We start from the raw sequence: 13,742 nt of genomic DNA on the forward strand, positions 1-13,742 counted from the left end.
CCTTACCGCAAGATGCATGTTAACTAGGGGCGAACTGAGAATGGCAGTAAGCCTGAGGCTGGCAATAGCCAGGTGCCCTTTCAGGGCCTCGCTGTGTTTCAGGTCCCCTGAAGGGCACCCAGCCCTGGGACGCTAGAAAATGGGGCGTGGCAGGAGAGTGGAACGAACCTCTCCTACTAGATCCAATTCGACCCCCCCAAGGCCTCTGTCTCCAGGTTGTACCTGAATCCAACCAATCGGAAAGGGAGTTACATCGACCGCGGCTGAGGTGTCCAATCCGAGGACATGTCTCACACTCCGTCGCCCGCTGAGTCCCCGCGAGCTGTAAAACTGTTCCGCAGTCGCGCGCTGGGCAGCGGAGCACCCTCGGAGCACCTCGGGTAACGCGGAGCTCAGGGAGAAAGGGGCTGTTAACAGCGGGGGGCGCCCAGTAGTGCGCAGGCGCCTCAGGAAGAGCTCGGTCTGGCTCCTGCGCCTTCAGGTCTCCGTCGCTCCCAAGACCCCAGAGCGCCGGGTTCCGCGCGCGCCGGGTTCCGCGTGCTGCAGAGAAGCAGCGGCAGCGGGTGAGTGTGACCCTAGCGTGCCCGGCGTTCCGGAGGGAAATGCCACCCCCTCCCCCGTCCACTAGGGGCTTTGAAAATAGAGGTGGTGAGATCCCCTACCCTTGATACAGACACACACACACACACATCCCCCTAGCGGACAGCCGCGAGGGACCCCGGAGCGGCCGGGAGGTACCTGGCTGGGGGCGGCGGAGGACGGGGTGGGAAGAGGAAAGGAAACTGAGCAGGTAGGCGCGGCCTGGGCGGGCGGTGGGGTATGGGGTGGAGGCGGGGGGCGGTGGCGGGACAGAGGTGGAGGCCGAGGGGGCGGGCGGGGCCGGCGGGGCGGGCGTTTGATTTTACAGGAACGCGGTCCAAAGTATCGATCGACCTGCCTCCGCCTGAGTATTCGATTAGAGTTGATGGGAGTGACACAGCCAAATTTTAAAACGAATTTCCTAGAAAACCTAACAAGAAAGGTAACACTGAAGTGCTTTTTATCGGCCGGACACTGTGTTAAGCATTTTACAAACAACGCTTCCTTTTCTGGGCACTGCAACCCTGTGAGATCACAGCGTCCCATTATACAGATGGGGAAAGTCCTGCTCAGAGACGTGAAGCACAGCTAGTGACCACGAGCAGATTCAGGTTTATACCAGCCTTGACTCCACTAGGGTTTTTTCTTTAACCACCAGGCCATCTGGTGGACCCAAGCCGGAAACCTTGCCAGTACTATAGGAAGTCATCTGCTCCTTTTAATATTCCGGTTTTCTTTTCTTTCTTCCTTTTTTCCAGAGGTTGTTCCAAGCTATTTTAAGGAAATTAAACGAATTTAAAAGCAGGGAGGAGATATTTTATAACTAAAATATATAAAATATAAATATCTCCTCCTTGCTTTTAAATTAGCTACAAAATATAATTTGGGAGAAATTTGATGAACACAGAAGAAGTACACAAGGAGTTATTTTGTAGAAAGAAATAATATATGTAGAAAGTAAGATTAAGTGTAGCTGTTTTGAAGATGCCGGAAAAGTTTGTATGTGCTGGAAAATTGAAGAATACTTTAGAATCCTAGAGTTGTTAAGAAATAGAGTCTTTCAGAGAGTAGTTTTAGTTTTTCTTTAGAATATCAAGAAAATTAATATTAATAATCTAGGGAAAATCACCAATGTTATCTATGTGCATAGACAATGCTATTTTATTTTTCTTTTATTTTGAAGCTGTATAAGAGTTTCATTATAAATAGTATTTGTGAAGTGTTTAGAATAAGACTTTTGTATTACAGAGCAGCTGGCATGCTAATGGTGGCAAATAGCTTTCACCATATCCTTTAACTGTCACACTCACCCAACTTCAGCTAAGAATGCCAGTGAGAATTGCCCGAGATACATTTCATCCAAGTAAGAAAGTCATCCCAGATGAGGCAGAGTGTGTTTTGGCCCCTGAATTGAAGAAAACTACACACAACTTCTGTTGGGATTATCTGAGTGTAGTTCCGGTGACTCTGCTTTTTTTCCTTCCCTTTGATATCTTTTTGGTTTGAAAAATTACAGAATTTCTCCCAGTGCTTTGTAATATAGCAATTAGTGATTTTTTGTATTCCTTGGAAATACTTGAGAACTTCTCACTGGTGTTTTGTTTATAGCTTAACAACTCCTGTTGGAATGAAACAGAATGCAGTAGACATAGATACAGGCACCACTAATGAAAGCAGGAAAAGTTCCGTTCATAGTTTGGAGATTAAAACTAGACTTGTAAACTCGCTGTTACTAGACTTATAAACTTGTTAAGGACCTGAAATTAGTAAGAGTACAGACAGTAAGGCTACGAATTGCTTCCTGAGTTTGGCCAATCCAGGGACTTCATCTTCATCCTGTGTACAAAGAAGAGGTTAGACTAAATTATTTCTAACTACTTTATAGTTTCACAATAGTATCATTCCGCCTGTAACAGTACAGACTTTTTTCCTGATGTAATGGCTTTGTAACTGTGGATAAAAAAGAAACTAAATTTGAGGGCCTACTGTTTAACACTTTATGTATCCACATTTTACAAACACAGAAACTGAAGCTGGTAGATCTGCCCACAGTCGCTCGTCTACTAAATGTGAGCTCAAGTTCTGGGATCCTTCTGATTTCAGAGCCTCTAATCTTTCCACTTTGTCTGTGCTTCTAAGTCTGGGGACAAGAATCCAGCAGTGTGCTAAGGGGTTAGTGAACCTCAGGGTAAACAGCACATGTGCCTTGACCCTCCTATTCACTCAAGATTTGGGGAAGAAAGATTTTGATTTGTATGTATTTTGTGTGAGAGAGGGGCAGAGACAGGTTTTTGTTTTATTGTTTTGCACGTGGGAAATAGGGTAAAACACATTCACGTTAAAAAACTCAGGTCTGTGGTATAGAGTACACATTTCACATAATTTTTGAGGTAAGATGAAACATCAGAGATGTTTCCTGTTTTGTGGCAGGACAATCCAGATGCTTTTAAGATTACAATTTCATTTCTCTCTACTCTTTTTTTTTAATATAATGGTTTTATTGAGGTAAAATTCACATACTGTCTAGTTTACTCATTTAAAGTGTACAGTTTTACGAATTGTGCAACCATCACCACAGTCAATTTGAGAACATTTTCATCACCCCAAAAAGAAACCGCATACCCATTAGCATTTACTCCTCATTTCTCTTCAACCCCTTGCTCCAGACAAATCTAATATACTTTCCATCTCTATAGATTTGCCTATCTAGGCATTTCATCTAAATAGAATCATACAATAAGTGATCTTTTGTGACTGCCTTTTTTTACTTAGCACAATGTTTCAAAGGTTTATCCAAGTTATAACATATATTTGCACTTCATTCCTTTTTATTGCCAAATAATATTCCATTGTGTGGATATACCACATCTTATCCATTTATCACTTAAGGACATTTGAGATGTTTCCACTTCATGGCTCTTACAGATAATGCTGCTGTGACCATTTGTGTACAAGGTTTATCGTTGACATGTGTTTTAATTTCTCTGAGGCACATGCCTACTAGTAGATTTTCTGGGTCGTACGGTAACTCTGTTTAAACTTTTGAAGAACTACCAGAATGTTTTCCAAGTGCCTGTACCATTTTCATTCTCACCAGCAGTGTATAAAAGTTCTAGTTTCTCTACATCCTTGCCAACACTTGTTATTATCTTTTTTATTATATCTGTCCTAGTGGGTGTGAAGGGGTATCTCACTGTGGTTTTGATTTGCATTTCCCTGATGACTAATGATGTTGAACATATTTTCATGTGCTTATTTGCCATCTCTATATCTGGAGAAATATCTTTTCAGATCCTTTGCTCATTTTTTAATTGGATTATTTAACTTTTATTATTGAGTTGTTACAGTTCTTTATATATTCTAGATATAAATCCTTTATCAGATATATGATTTGCAAATATTGTCTCCCGTTCTGTGGGTTTTCTTTTCTCTCCATGATATCCTTTGAAACGTAAAAGCTTTCAATTTTGGTGAAGTCCAGTTTATTTATTTAGGACTTTCGTCACTTGTGCTTTTGGTGCTGTATCTTAGAAGGCTTTGCCTAACTCAAGGTCATGAAGACTTATTCCTATATTTTCTGCTAAGAGTTTTATAGTTTTAGCTCTTAATCTTGGTCATTTTGAGTTTATTTTTGTACATAGTATGAGCTGAGGGGTCCAAATTCATTCTTTTGCATGTGGATACACAGTTGTCTCGGTACCCCTCTGCTCTTAGAGGAACTCCGCTGGAAAAGTTTTAGACATACTGTGACATGATTCCTCAAAGGGCTTAGTTTTAAAAACAATACTTTATGATGTATGGGTCTCAAGCGCAGCATTACAAGAAATTGTGGTGTTGTAGAACAGAGTTCATTCAAGCTCGTCTTTGTTCTTCCAAGATGACAGCCAGATTCGTTGTTTTGATTATTTATGCCCCTATTTTGAGTATTTTATGTTTGAAAAGTATAAAGCCCTTGTCCTCTGAAAAATGGCACATATATAAATTTTGGTGTTATAGACTTTAGCTATATTATTTATTGAATGATTTTTTTTTTATTGACCTAAGAGAGTATTTTGGCAAAGAATTCATGTGTAGAAAGTAACTTTAAGAGGTTTGGAAGCACAAATTATTACTGAAGAGCTGCTATAGGTCACCTATAGGTCACCTAGATAAACGATTATTGTCTCTGTAATGCATCTCAGACAGACTGTGACAGCAATGTGTGGTAAAAGGGAATTAAGGTTGGCCATGATTTCTGTAACTGTTTCATAGTAATTTGCACGTGGGTTGTGCCTGGGTAATGGAGGGACTTGAATGCCAGGCAGAGGTGTTTCTGTATAGGCAGGGGGACTTTGAATACTGATTTTATTAAGGAAGTGTCATGGACAGGGCTATTCCTGGGAAGGTTAAGTTGGGAGCGGATGTTGGGTGAGTAAGGGGAAGGTGATCGAGGTAGGAAGGTCAGTTAAGAGATGGAAGGGCTCCGGACAGGAGGCACTGGGGACTTGAAGAAGTGTGGCAGGGGACTTACCTGGCAGTCCAGTGGTTAAGACTCTGCACTTCCAGTGCAGAGGGCACAGGTTCAATCCCTGGTCAGGGAACTAAGATCCCACAGGCTTCTTGGCGTGGCAAAAAAATTTAAAAATAATAAAAAAAGAAGTATGGCAACAGTGGAGACTCACTCTACCTAAATTGCATATCCTATTTTCTTAGGAACCAAAGAAGATAGAGTCTGAAGGCAGGGAGATTTGTTTGGGGAAATCTGTTTTTTTGTAATCAGTAGATTGTTAGAAAAGAACCAAAAAAATCAGGGAGCGCTCTGAGCCTAGAGTGTTAGGCAGGATAGTTACAGTGGTCCCTCATTATCCGCAGGGAGATTGGTTCCAGGAGCCCCAGCAGATACCAAAATCCGCTCAAGATGCTCAAGACTCTTATATAAAATGGCATAGTACATGAATACAGTCAGCCCTCTGGATTTTCCGTCCACGGTTGGTTGAATCCATGGATGTAAAACCCGTGGATATGGAGGGCCAACTGTATGTCTTTGACAGTAAAAAGGAAGTTTAAAAGGGATGTGGTGATGAAATGCATTTCAACAGCTGTTGCATTTCTTCAGAAATTACTGTGGCATCCAAGTTCCTGTAGGCTTTGTCTGTTTGTCAGCCTCCTGTGAATATTGGGCAGGTTCAGATTGAGGTGGGACCTTTTTCTCAAGTAATATTTATTACTTACTCCCCTTTTTCATGCCAGTATTTTTCAGCAGGAACTGATGATGAGCCAGTATGGTAGAGGTTCCACCCCCTATTTCTGTGGATTAAAAGGAACTATAGGGTACCAGTCATTAAATTAGGAAAATAATTGCCCTCTCTGGAGCCTCTGAAAGCTTGACGTTATTTCTATTTTGTGCAAAAGGATTGTTTTTGTTTCTTCATTTGTTCTTATTAAACCTTTAGAATAACTTTTGCTGCTGCAAACAAACAACGCAGCCAATTTGTATGGAGCATAAGAATGGCCCATATCCCCTTCGGAGCATGAAAAATGGGGCAGGACATATAATTGGACAAGTAAAGGCAATTTTTATTTTTTCCCACTTTATTCAGTTATCTTTCAGTAAGTGACATTATTTAATTTTCAAGTTGATGTAGGTAAAGCTGGTGTATAAAAAGTTTATAAATGTTGGTTTTCTTCTCCTGATGACTAAACTTTTGAAACCTAATCCAACTCAAATAGCATTACTACTTATGTATTGTGTTTTTATATTTTAGGAACCCTGACTGCCCTCCTTCAGCATGTTCACTATGAAGTTATTGCTGATATTTTTGTTTTCTGGACTTATAACTGGTTGTAGAGGGAACTCTTCCTGTACTTTGCCACCCAAGTTACTACTGGTATCCTTTGATGGCTTCAGAGCTGACTATCTACACAACTATGAATTTCCTCATCTCCAGAATTTTATCAAAGAAGGTGTCTTGGTAGGGCAGGTTAAAAATGTCTTTATCACAAAAACATTTCCAAACCACTACAGCATCGTGACAGGCCTGTATGAAGAAAGCCATGGCATTGTGGCTAATTCCATGTATGATGTCATCACAAAGAAACATTTTTCTGACATTAATGACAAGGATCCTTTTTGGTGGAATGAGGCAGTCCCTATTTGGGTGACCAATCAGCTTCAGGAAAACAGATCAAGTGCTGCTGCTATGTGGCCTGGTACTGACGTGCCCATTCACAATACCACACCTTCCTATTTCATGAATTACAACCCCTCAGTGTCATTTGAGGAGAGACTCAGTAATGTCTCCACGTGGCTGAGCAATTCGAACCCACCCGTCACCTTTGCAACACTCTATTGGGAAGAACCAGACGCAAGTGGCCACAAATATGGCCCTGAAGATAAAGAAAACATGCGCCGAGTGTTGAAAGAAATAGATGACCATATCGGTGCGCTAGTTCACAAACTCAAGGTGTTAGGACTGTGGGAAGATCTTAATGTGATCATTACAAGTGATCATGGGATGACCCAGTGTTCTAAGGACAGGCTGATAAACTTGGATCACTGCATCGACCCCTCAGACTACACTCTTATAGACTTGACCCCAGTTGCTGCAATACTTCCCAAAATAAGTAAGTAAACTTTTAGCCAAGGAATATTTGAATGGGGCAGTTGATTGAGGAGGAAGGGTTTTGTAAAAGAATGAAGCTCAGACTTTTTATAGTTCACAGCCGTACACTCCTATACTCACTCAGAGTGGGATTATGTTCTTCCCCTGATGTATAAGTTTTTAGGCGATTAGCTTAAGGTTCAGGTTCAAAGGGATTATTTCTTTGCTTTTTTTTTTTTAAGTTAATTAATTAATTTATTTTTGGCTGCGTTGGGTCTTCGTTGCTGCGCGCAGGCTTTCTCTAGTTGCGGTGAGTGGGGGCTACTCTTCGTTGCGGTGCGCGGGCTTCTCATTGCGGTGTCTTCTCTTGTTGCGGAGCACGGGCTCTAGGCACGTGGGCTCAGTAGTTGTGGCTCGCGGGCTCTAGAGCGCAGGCTCAGTAGTTGTGGCGCACAGGCTTAGTTGCTCCACGGCATGTGAGATCTTCCCAGACCAGGGCTCCGAACCCGTGTCCCCTGCATTGGCAGGCGGATTCCCAACCACTGCGCCACCAGGGAAGTCCCTCCTTGCTTTTTGATGTATTTCTTTTTTTTAATTTTTATTTTTTTATTGAAGTATAGTTGATTTATAAGGTTTCTGGTGTACAGCAAGGAAATGCAGTTTTACATGTATATATATATATATATATATATATATATATATATATATATATATATATTCTTTTTCAGATTCTTTTCCATTATACGTTATTACAAGATATTGAATATAGTTCCCTGTGCTATACAGTAGGTCCTTGTTGATGTATTTCTTACTTATTCACACTAATGGAAAAAGGAAATTTTTATCCTTAAAAAACATCTTGGACTTTTGTGTGAGATATACCTTTCGTCTACTGATCTTAGACTTAGTAATTAGCAGTAATATGTAATTAGTTTATATTTACTTAGGAAGCTAGATGTGAAATTTGTCCTCTTTGTATAAAAGTCCACAAGGGATAATCACAAAATGAAAAGAGAGATATGTGAATGCTTGGAAAGGGGTGTGTGTGTGTGTGTGTGTGTGTGTGTGTGTGTGTGTGTGTGTCCCCAGCACTGTTACATCATTATTATTGCTCTGTTTTTTTAATGATTAAAGGGCTTTAATAGATAACATTGTTCAGGACTTATTTCCAGTTATTCTAGTTAGAAATATTTTTTCCTTATCAGTCAACATGACCTTTTTCCTTTGCTGTTTCCTTTTCTTCCAGACAGAACAAAGGTTTATAACAAACTGAAAATCTGTGACCCTCACATGAATGTTTATCTCAAAGAAGACATTCCTGCCAGGTTTCATTACCAACATAATGATCGAATTCAACCTATTATTTTGGTTGCTGATGAAGGCTGGACAATTGTGCTAAATAAATCATCACCAAAATGTAAGTATTTATTTAGAATTTTTCTTTTGTATCCTAGGGATAAATCACACGTTGTGACATTGTTCCATTAACAGGATACTTTGATTTAGAGATGTTCACACAGTATAATTAGTTTGATTTTCAACTAGGTGATTCTCAGGTTTTCATCTGAGAGCAATTTTTAGAAACCACAGTTTCATCCTTAGAATAGAAGGTTGGGTCATCTTAAGGGTGAAGGAGTAGTTTTACTTTTCTACAAACACTGCAGTTACTGTCAGTAACTTTCAAGGCTGGTTCTCTTGATTTGTAAAAATAAGAGAGTAGTAAAGAAACAAAATAAAAGAGAGAGAAGTCAAGAAACAAAGTAAAGGGGGAGAGATTAGCTAGTTCAAATTCTTTTTTCTTTTTTTGTGTTAAAAAAAAAAAAATTTGTCCAAGTAACCTTAAGTCTTTCCCCAGTGATGAAATTGTTTACCTGAGTGCTACAGCTAGTTAGAACACCGGGCAAGAACCAGAAAGTATGCAAACAAAAATCGACCAAGTAAACAAAACAGATGGATCAAAATCTCTCCTCAAACTGAAGAAATGTATAGGGGAGAATTACAGGTTTTTACCCATACGGTAAATTCAATTCAAGTACATTTTTCAAAAATCTGATTTTGTAAACCATAGCAGGGGTCAGAAAATTTTTCTGTAAAAAGCCAAATAGTAAATATTTTAGGCTTTGTGGGCCAGCTGGTCTCTGTCTCAACTATTCAATCCTACCTTTACAGTGGGAGAGCAGCCACAGGCAACACGTAAACAAACTGACACGCGGTGTTCCAATGAAGCTTCCTTTACAGAAACAGGCGAAGGGCTAAATTTGGCCAGGTGCTGTAGTCTGCAGATCCCTGATCTATAGCAGTTCAGACGCATCAGGCAAGGATAAGACTGAGGGCCATTAGAGTTTATATATTATTGATATTTATGTCGTATACTAATGATTGAAAACTTGGAAAATACAGAAAAGTTCAGAAAAGAGAACAAAAGCTATCCATAATCCTTCAATACAGAAGTACAGACAGATGTTAATTGTGGGCGTTTCCTCCTTCTAAGCTTTTTCTCTGTTACATACAAATGCATATTTTTATTATTAAATCGTATAGTTTATATTATTCACATTATAATCATATTCATTTATATTACTGAAATCATAATACCTATATATAATGTTATATTGTGCTTTTTATTGTATTGGTCACGTGAATTGTTTTTATTATGAAATATTTCAAACATACGATTAAAGAATATGTAACACTGATACACTCATTACTTAGTCCCCTGCACTTCATATGGAAGTAAGAGCTTATTAAATGTAACTGGTCTGCATTAAAAGGCAATATTTTTAAAAATAAAGCGAAAACTTGAGAATCTGGTATTGGAGTGATATCAGGGACCATCAGGTTTCTCTTTGAGTCAGACTTTTACTGGAGTTACAAGTTGGAGTCACCAGGTTAGACTTCCCATTCAAGGCAAGAATCCCTTCTGTTACGTGCTCAGTCCCCTGGCCCTCCAGATGTTGAGGCGTCCATTAGCTGTCAGCAGACCAGTGGTGTATTCCACATCCTATGTCTTGTCCGGGAGCAGCTGACATAGGTCCGGCTGCAGGCTCACTTCCTTGCCACTCACTGGCTTTACTCACTTCTGCTCTCCCCAGTTACTCAGGACCCTCAGGCCGACCCGTCTTTTTATCACCGGTGCTGTTTGCAGTGGGCTTGTGCAAGCAGTGCTGGACACTGGCAGGTGAAATACGTGGGGGCTGGGACTGAGAGAGAAGCACATCAGGCTGAGAGAGAGTTTGAAAGCCTGAGGTCATGACCGATCGGGAAAAGGTGGGGGGAGTGTGTGTGTCAAATAGGGGACATGGCCGACTTGAAGAAAACAGAAAATTTTACCTCTGGCACCTGTTTGGCCCAACTAATCAGAAGTTTAATGGGAATTACACTGGCAAGAATCCAGTGTATTTACACTAGAAGCAAGTTATTTTGTGGTAGAAAAGCTGCTCTTATTTACTAACATCATCTTGTTCTTCTCCAGCAGGTGACCATGGTTATGATAATTCTTTGCCTAGTATGAATCCATTTCTAGCTGCCCACGGGCCTGCATTTCACAAAGGCTACCGACACAGCACCATTAACATTGTGGATATTTATCCAATGATGTGCCACATCCTGGGATTAAAGCCACAGCCCAACAATGGAACCTTCGGCCACGCGAAGTGCTTGCTAGTGGACCAGTGGTGCATCAATCTCCCGGAAGCCGTGGGAATTGTTATCGGTGCGCTCTTGGTCTTAACCGCTCTGACCTGCCTCATCATCATCATGCAGAACAGACTCTCTGGACCCCGGCCATTTTCCCGACTTCAGCTACAAGATGATGATGATGATCCTTTAATTGGGTGACACGTGCTGGGGTTTATACAAAGTGGCTGCGATTAGGACACACCCAGGGAATGGTGTCGCAGCTATGAAAAAGCATGCTTTGAAAGACAAAGATCTTAGACCAAGCATGCTACAATTATTCTGTGTTTCCTTGTGTTTTGTTTTGCCGCATTAGCTAATACAAAAAAACTCTGACCATAGAAAAAATTGCTAGTAAATCATTAGTTAACACCAACTGGTTCCCTAACTAGAAAGGTTTTTTTGAAGAAAAATACTGCCTTTGCCTTTTTTTTTTTTTTTTTTTGTAATGAAGATTAGACACATCTTTAGATGAAAATATGCAAAAATTTAGTGGGTATGCTTTTTGAATACATTTCTACATTTGTAAATTATACAACAGAAATCTTTATAAAATGTGTGGATGTTGTGTATCAGGAAGGAAAAGTTTCCTATATTTTTATATGTACCTTTAATAGAGTTTGTATCCCAAGTAAACCCTTGAGGTAGGAAATTCTCTGTGATGGTTAATTAAAATGGATCAAGCAGGCAGCAAAGATCTAGCATATGAAGAAACTATTTTAAGAAAAACTATTATAAAAAACAAGCAAAGACCCCATGATACAAAGCCTAAGTCTTCTCCACCAGCGTGTCTTTGTTAAGACCCTTAAGCTATTGAAGCCTCAAAAGTTAAACCTTTTGAAGAGTATTGCTAAGAAGAAATTAAGAAAATAGGGAAAAGTGGTTTTCTCACTTTGTACTCAATGCCTTTGTGTAAGTTATTTAGTTGTGTGTATGTACGTGCCAGTGTGTTGCATGTATGGGTGTACAGACTTTGTGTGACTTAACAGCAGGTGGTGGGAGGTGAGTGGCCTGGGGACAGGCTCCCACATCCCCACAGAACCCAGCTCTCAGGAAAGGTTATAATTGCACTTCATTTTTGTGTACTTTCTTCCAACTCACAAGGTAAAATCATAATTTTTAAAAATTCATTAATTTTTGTTACCATTTTTTACTTTCTCATGTTGTTTTTTGTAACCAGAGGTCTCCAGATGCTGCCGAGAAATGTATGACCTGACTACAAATCTGGTTTTGATTGGGTCAGAATGAGGAAAAGAGATTTTTCTATTTACCTTTGGGAATTTTATGCCTTATTTTTTAGGCTATAGGGTAGCTAAATTTAAAATGGAATTTAGTATCTTTTGATCTTTTACATGAATCATATGTTAAGTGGCTGAATAAACTCTCAAGACTCTTGTTAACCTTCAGTACCCTGAATGCTTCCTCTGCTTTTTTCTCCCATATTTGGTTCACAGAAATAACCACTCTGCTCATATTTTTTAAAACATGCTTGTTCAGAGCGAAGGATTTGTTGTGAATAACTGTTATCCTAGCTTTGCTAAGTGGTACCTTCTAACAATCAGAATTAGTAGGAAGAAACTGAATTATGGCAGACGAGATTCCATCTATTAGAGGAAAAATTGGGTTCAAGAACCATTCATCAGCAGCTGAGGCAAGCAATTAATATTACTAGTGCGATCTTTAAAGTTTTGACAATATAAAATAAACTAGGGAACTGTTTTACAGATACAAGGATAATCTACAGTAAATATGCAGCCCACTTAAATGCTGATTATCTGTGGTGGTCAAGAACAGTGGTGCCAGTCATCAAACATATAATTCATCCTGTGGTCACTGCTGATCTCCTGATCCTGGTATTTGGTGCCTGTTGTACCTGGGGTTCTTGAGAAGCATTTCCACACCCTGCGTGAATAGTCCATGCATGCAGTTGTAGGTGACTGTATTAAGAACAGCATAATAAATAAATAAAACCACCAGGACTCATTTTGCTTTTTTGACAGATTTTATTTCTGATGTTTTTGCCTCACATAAAAGTTATCCTAAAGGTTAATAGTTGATCTGAACAAAATAATAGAAAAATTTCTTTCTACTTCCATTTCCATTAAAAAAAAAAAAAGGACAGGAGAACAGTCACAGTTAAAGCAGTGAGCATTTTTTTGAAATGTCTAAAATACTAATTGAGGAGAGCTTGGTCTTTGCAGTGGTGAGAGCTTTAGTGGTTGTACTGGCTTGATTGGCAGTTACGAGTTTCAGAAATCGGCCCATAGCATCCAACCTGTGAGTGGATTTTATGGAGGATGGAATAGGAAGGGATGCCCCATCAGTGTCTCAGCCCTTTGAACAGAAGACCTATTTGTCTTGTTCTTTATTCCATTCTCAAAATACTAACTTGGATTAAAATTGTAAATGTTTTATGTATATGTTGATGGGACAAGAAGAGTATTTATTTAATCAAAGAGATGTTTATATATTATTATATTGAACTTTATGTTAATTCAGTTGTATCTTTAAAAATGATCACTTAAAGCCAATGACCCCTCTAGTACACTGAGAAAATATTTCAGTAAAGCCAGCCTTTTTCACTTGGTGTGTATTTTGTTAAATAATTGACTAATATGCTTCTGTGTTTTCTGGGTGGTAGAAAGTATTTGGCTCCAGGAAAGATTTAACTGTTTATGACAACAATACTCAAAGGTAATAGGAAAACTTTTTAGTAAGTTTGTTAATTCAGTGAGTGAATTCAGAATAAGTACATTTACTTATGTAAATGTAGGGACAGTTCTGCTGCTATTATTAATGTGCAAGTTTTTCTGGTAAACAGCAATAGAATAAAAATTATTTCAATGCTCTGTACCACTGGTTTTGTGTTATTGTTCCATTAAGCTTGGTATAAGAATTGAAAGATAC

General features: G+C 39.5%; 1 protein-coding gene across 3 annotated transcripts; it reads left to right on the plus strand.

The window, feature by feature from the left end:
* Nucleotides 1-357: 357 nt before the first annotated feature.
* ENPP4 (ectonucleotide pyrophosphatase/phosphodiesterase 4) lies at nucleotides 358-13,688 on the plus strand. 3 transcript variants are annotated; one of them, XM_007193819.3, is made up of 4 exons: nucleotides 358-563; nucleotides 6,324-7,182; nucleotides 8,407-8,577; nucleotides 10,633-13,688. In XM_007193819.3, the coding sequence occupies exons 2-4, from the start codon at nucleotides 6,348-6,350 to the stop codon at nucleotides 10,995-10,997; spliced, it is 1,371 nt and encodes a 456-aa protein (XP_007193881.2). In that variant the 5' UTR covers nucleotides 358-563; nucleotides 6,324-6,347; the 3' UTR covers nucleotides 10,998-13,688. The 3 variants fall into 3 exon arrangements, with proteins under 3 accessions (XP_007193881.2, XP_057410613.1, XP_007193882.2); XM_057554630.1 differs by having other exon boundaries at nucleotides 10,636-13,688; XM_007193820.3 differs by lacking the exon at nucleotides 358-563 and adding an exon at nucleotides 572-790.
* Nucleotides 13,689-13,742: the final 54 nt, after the last annotated feature.

The sequence above is a fragment of the Balaenoptera acutorostrata genome, chromosome 10 (genome assembly GCF_949987535.1).
Source record: "Balaenoptera acutorostrata chromosome 10, mBalAcu1.1, whole genome shotgun sequence".
NCBI classification, from domain to species: Eukaryota; Metazoa; Chordata; class Mammalia; order Artiodactyla; family Balaenopteridae; genus Balaenoptera; species Balaenoptera acutorostrata.

Bases quoted from the DNA above. Each gene is read 5' to 3' on its own strand.
- ENPP4 (XM_007193819.3), top strand. From the start codon at position 6,348: ATGTTCACTATGAAGTTATTGCTGATATTTTTGTTTTCTGGACTTATA. The intron at 7,183-8,406 runs GTAAGTAAACTT...CTTTTCTTCCAG, and splicing joins TGCAATACTTCCCAAAATAA to ACAGAACAAAGGTTTATAAC. The intron at 8,578-10,632 runs GTAAGTATTTAT...GTTCTTCTCCAG, and splicing joins AAATAAATCATCACCAAAAT to CAGGTGACCATGGTTATGAT.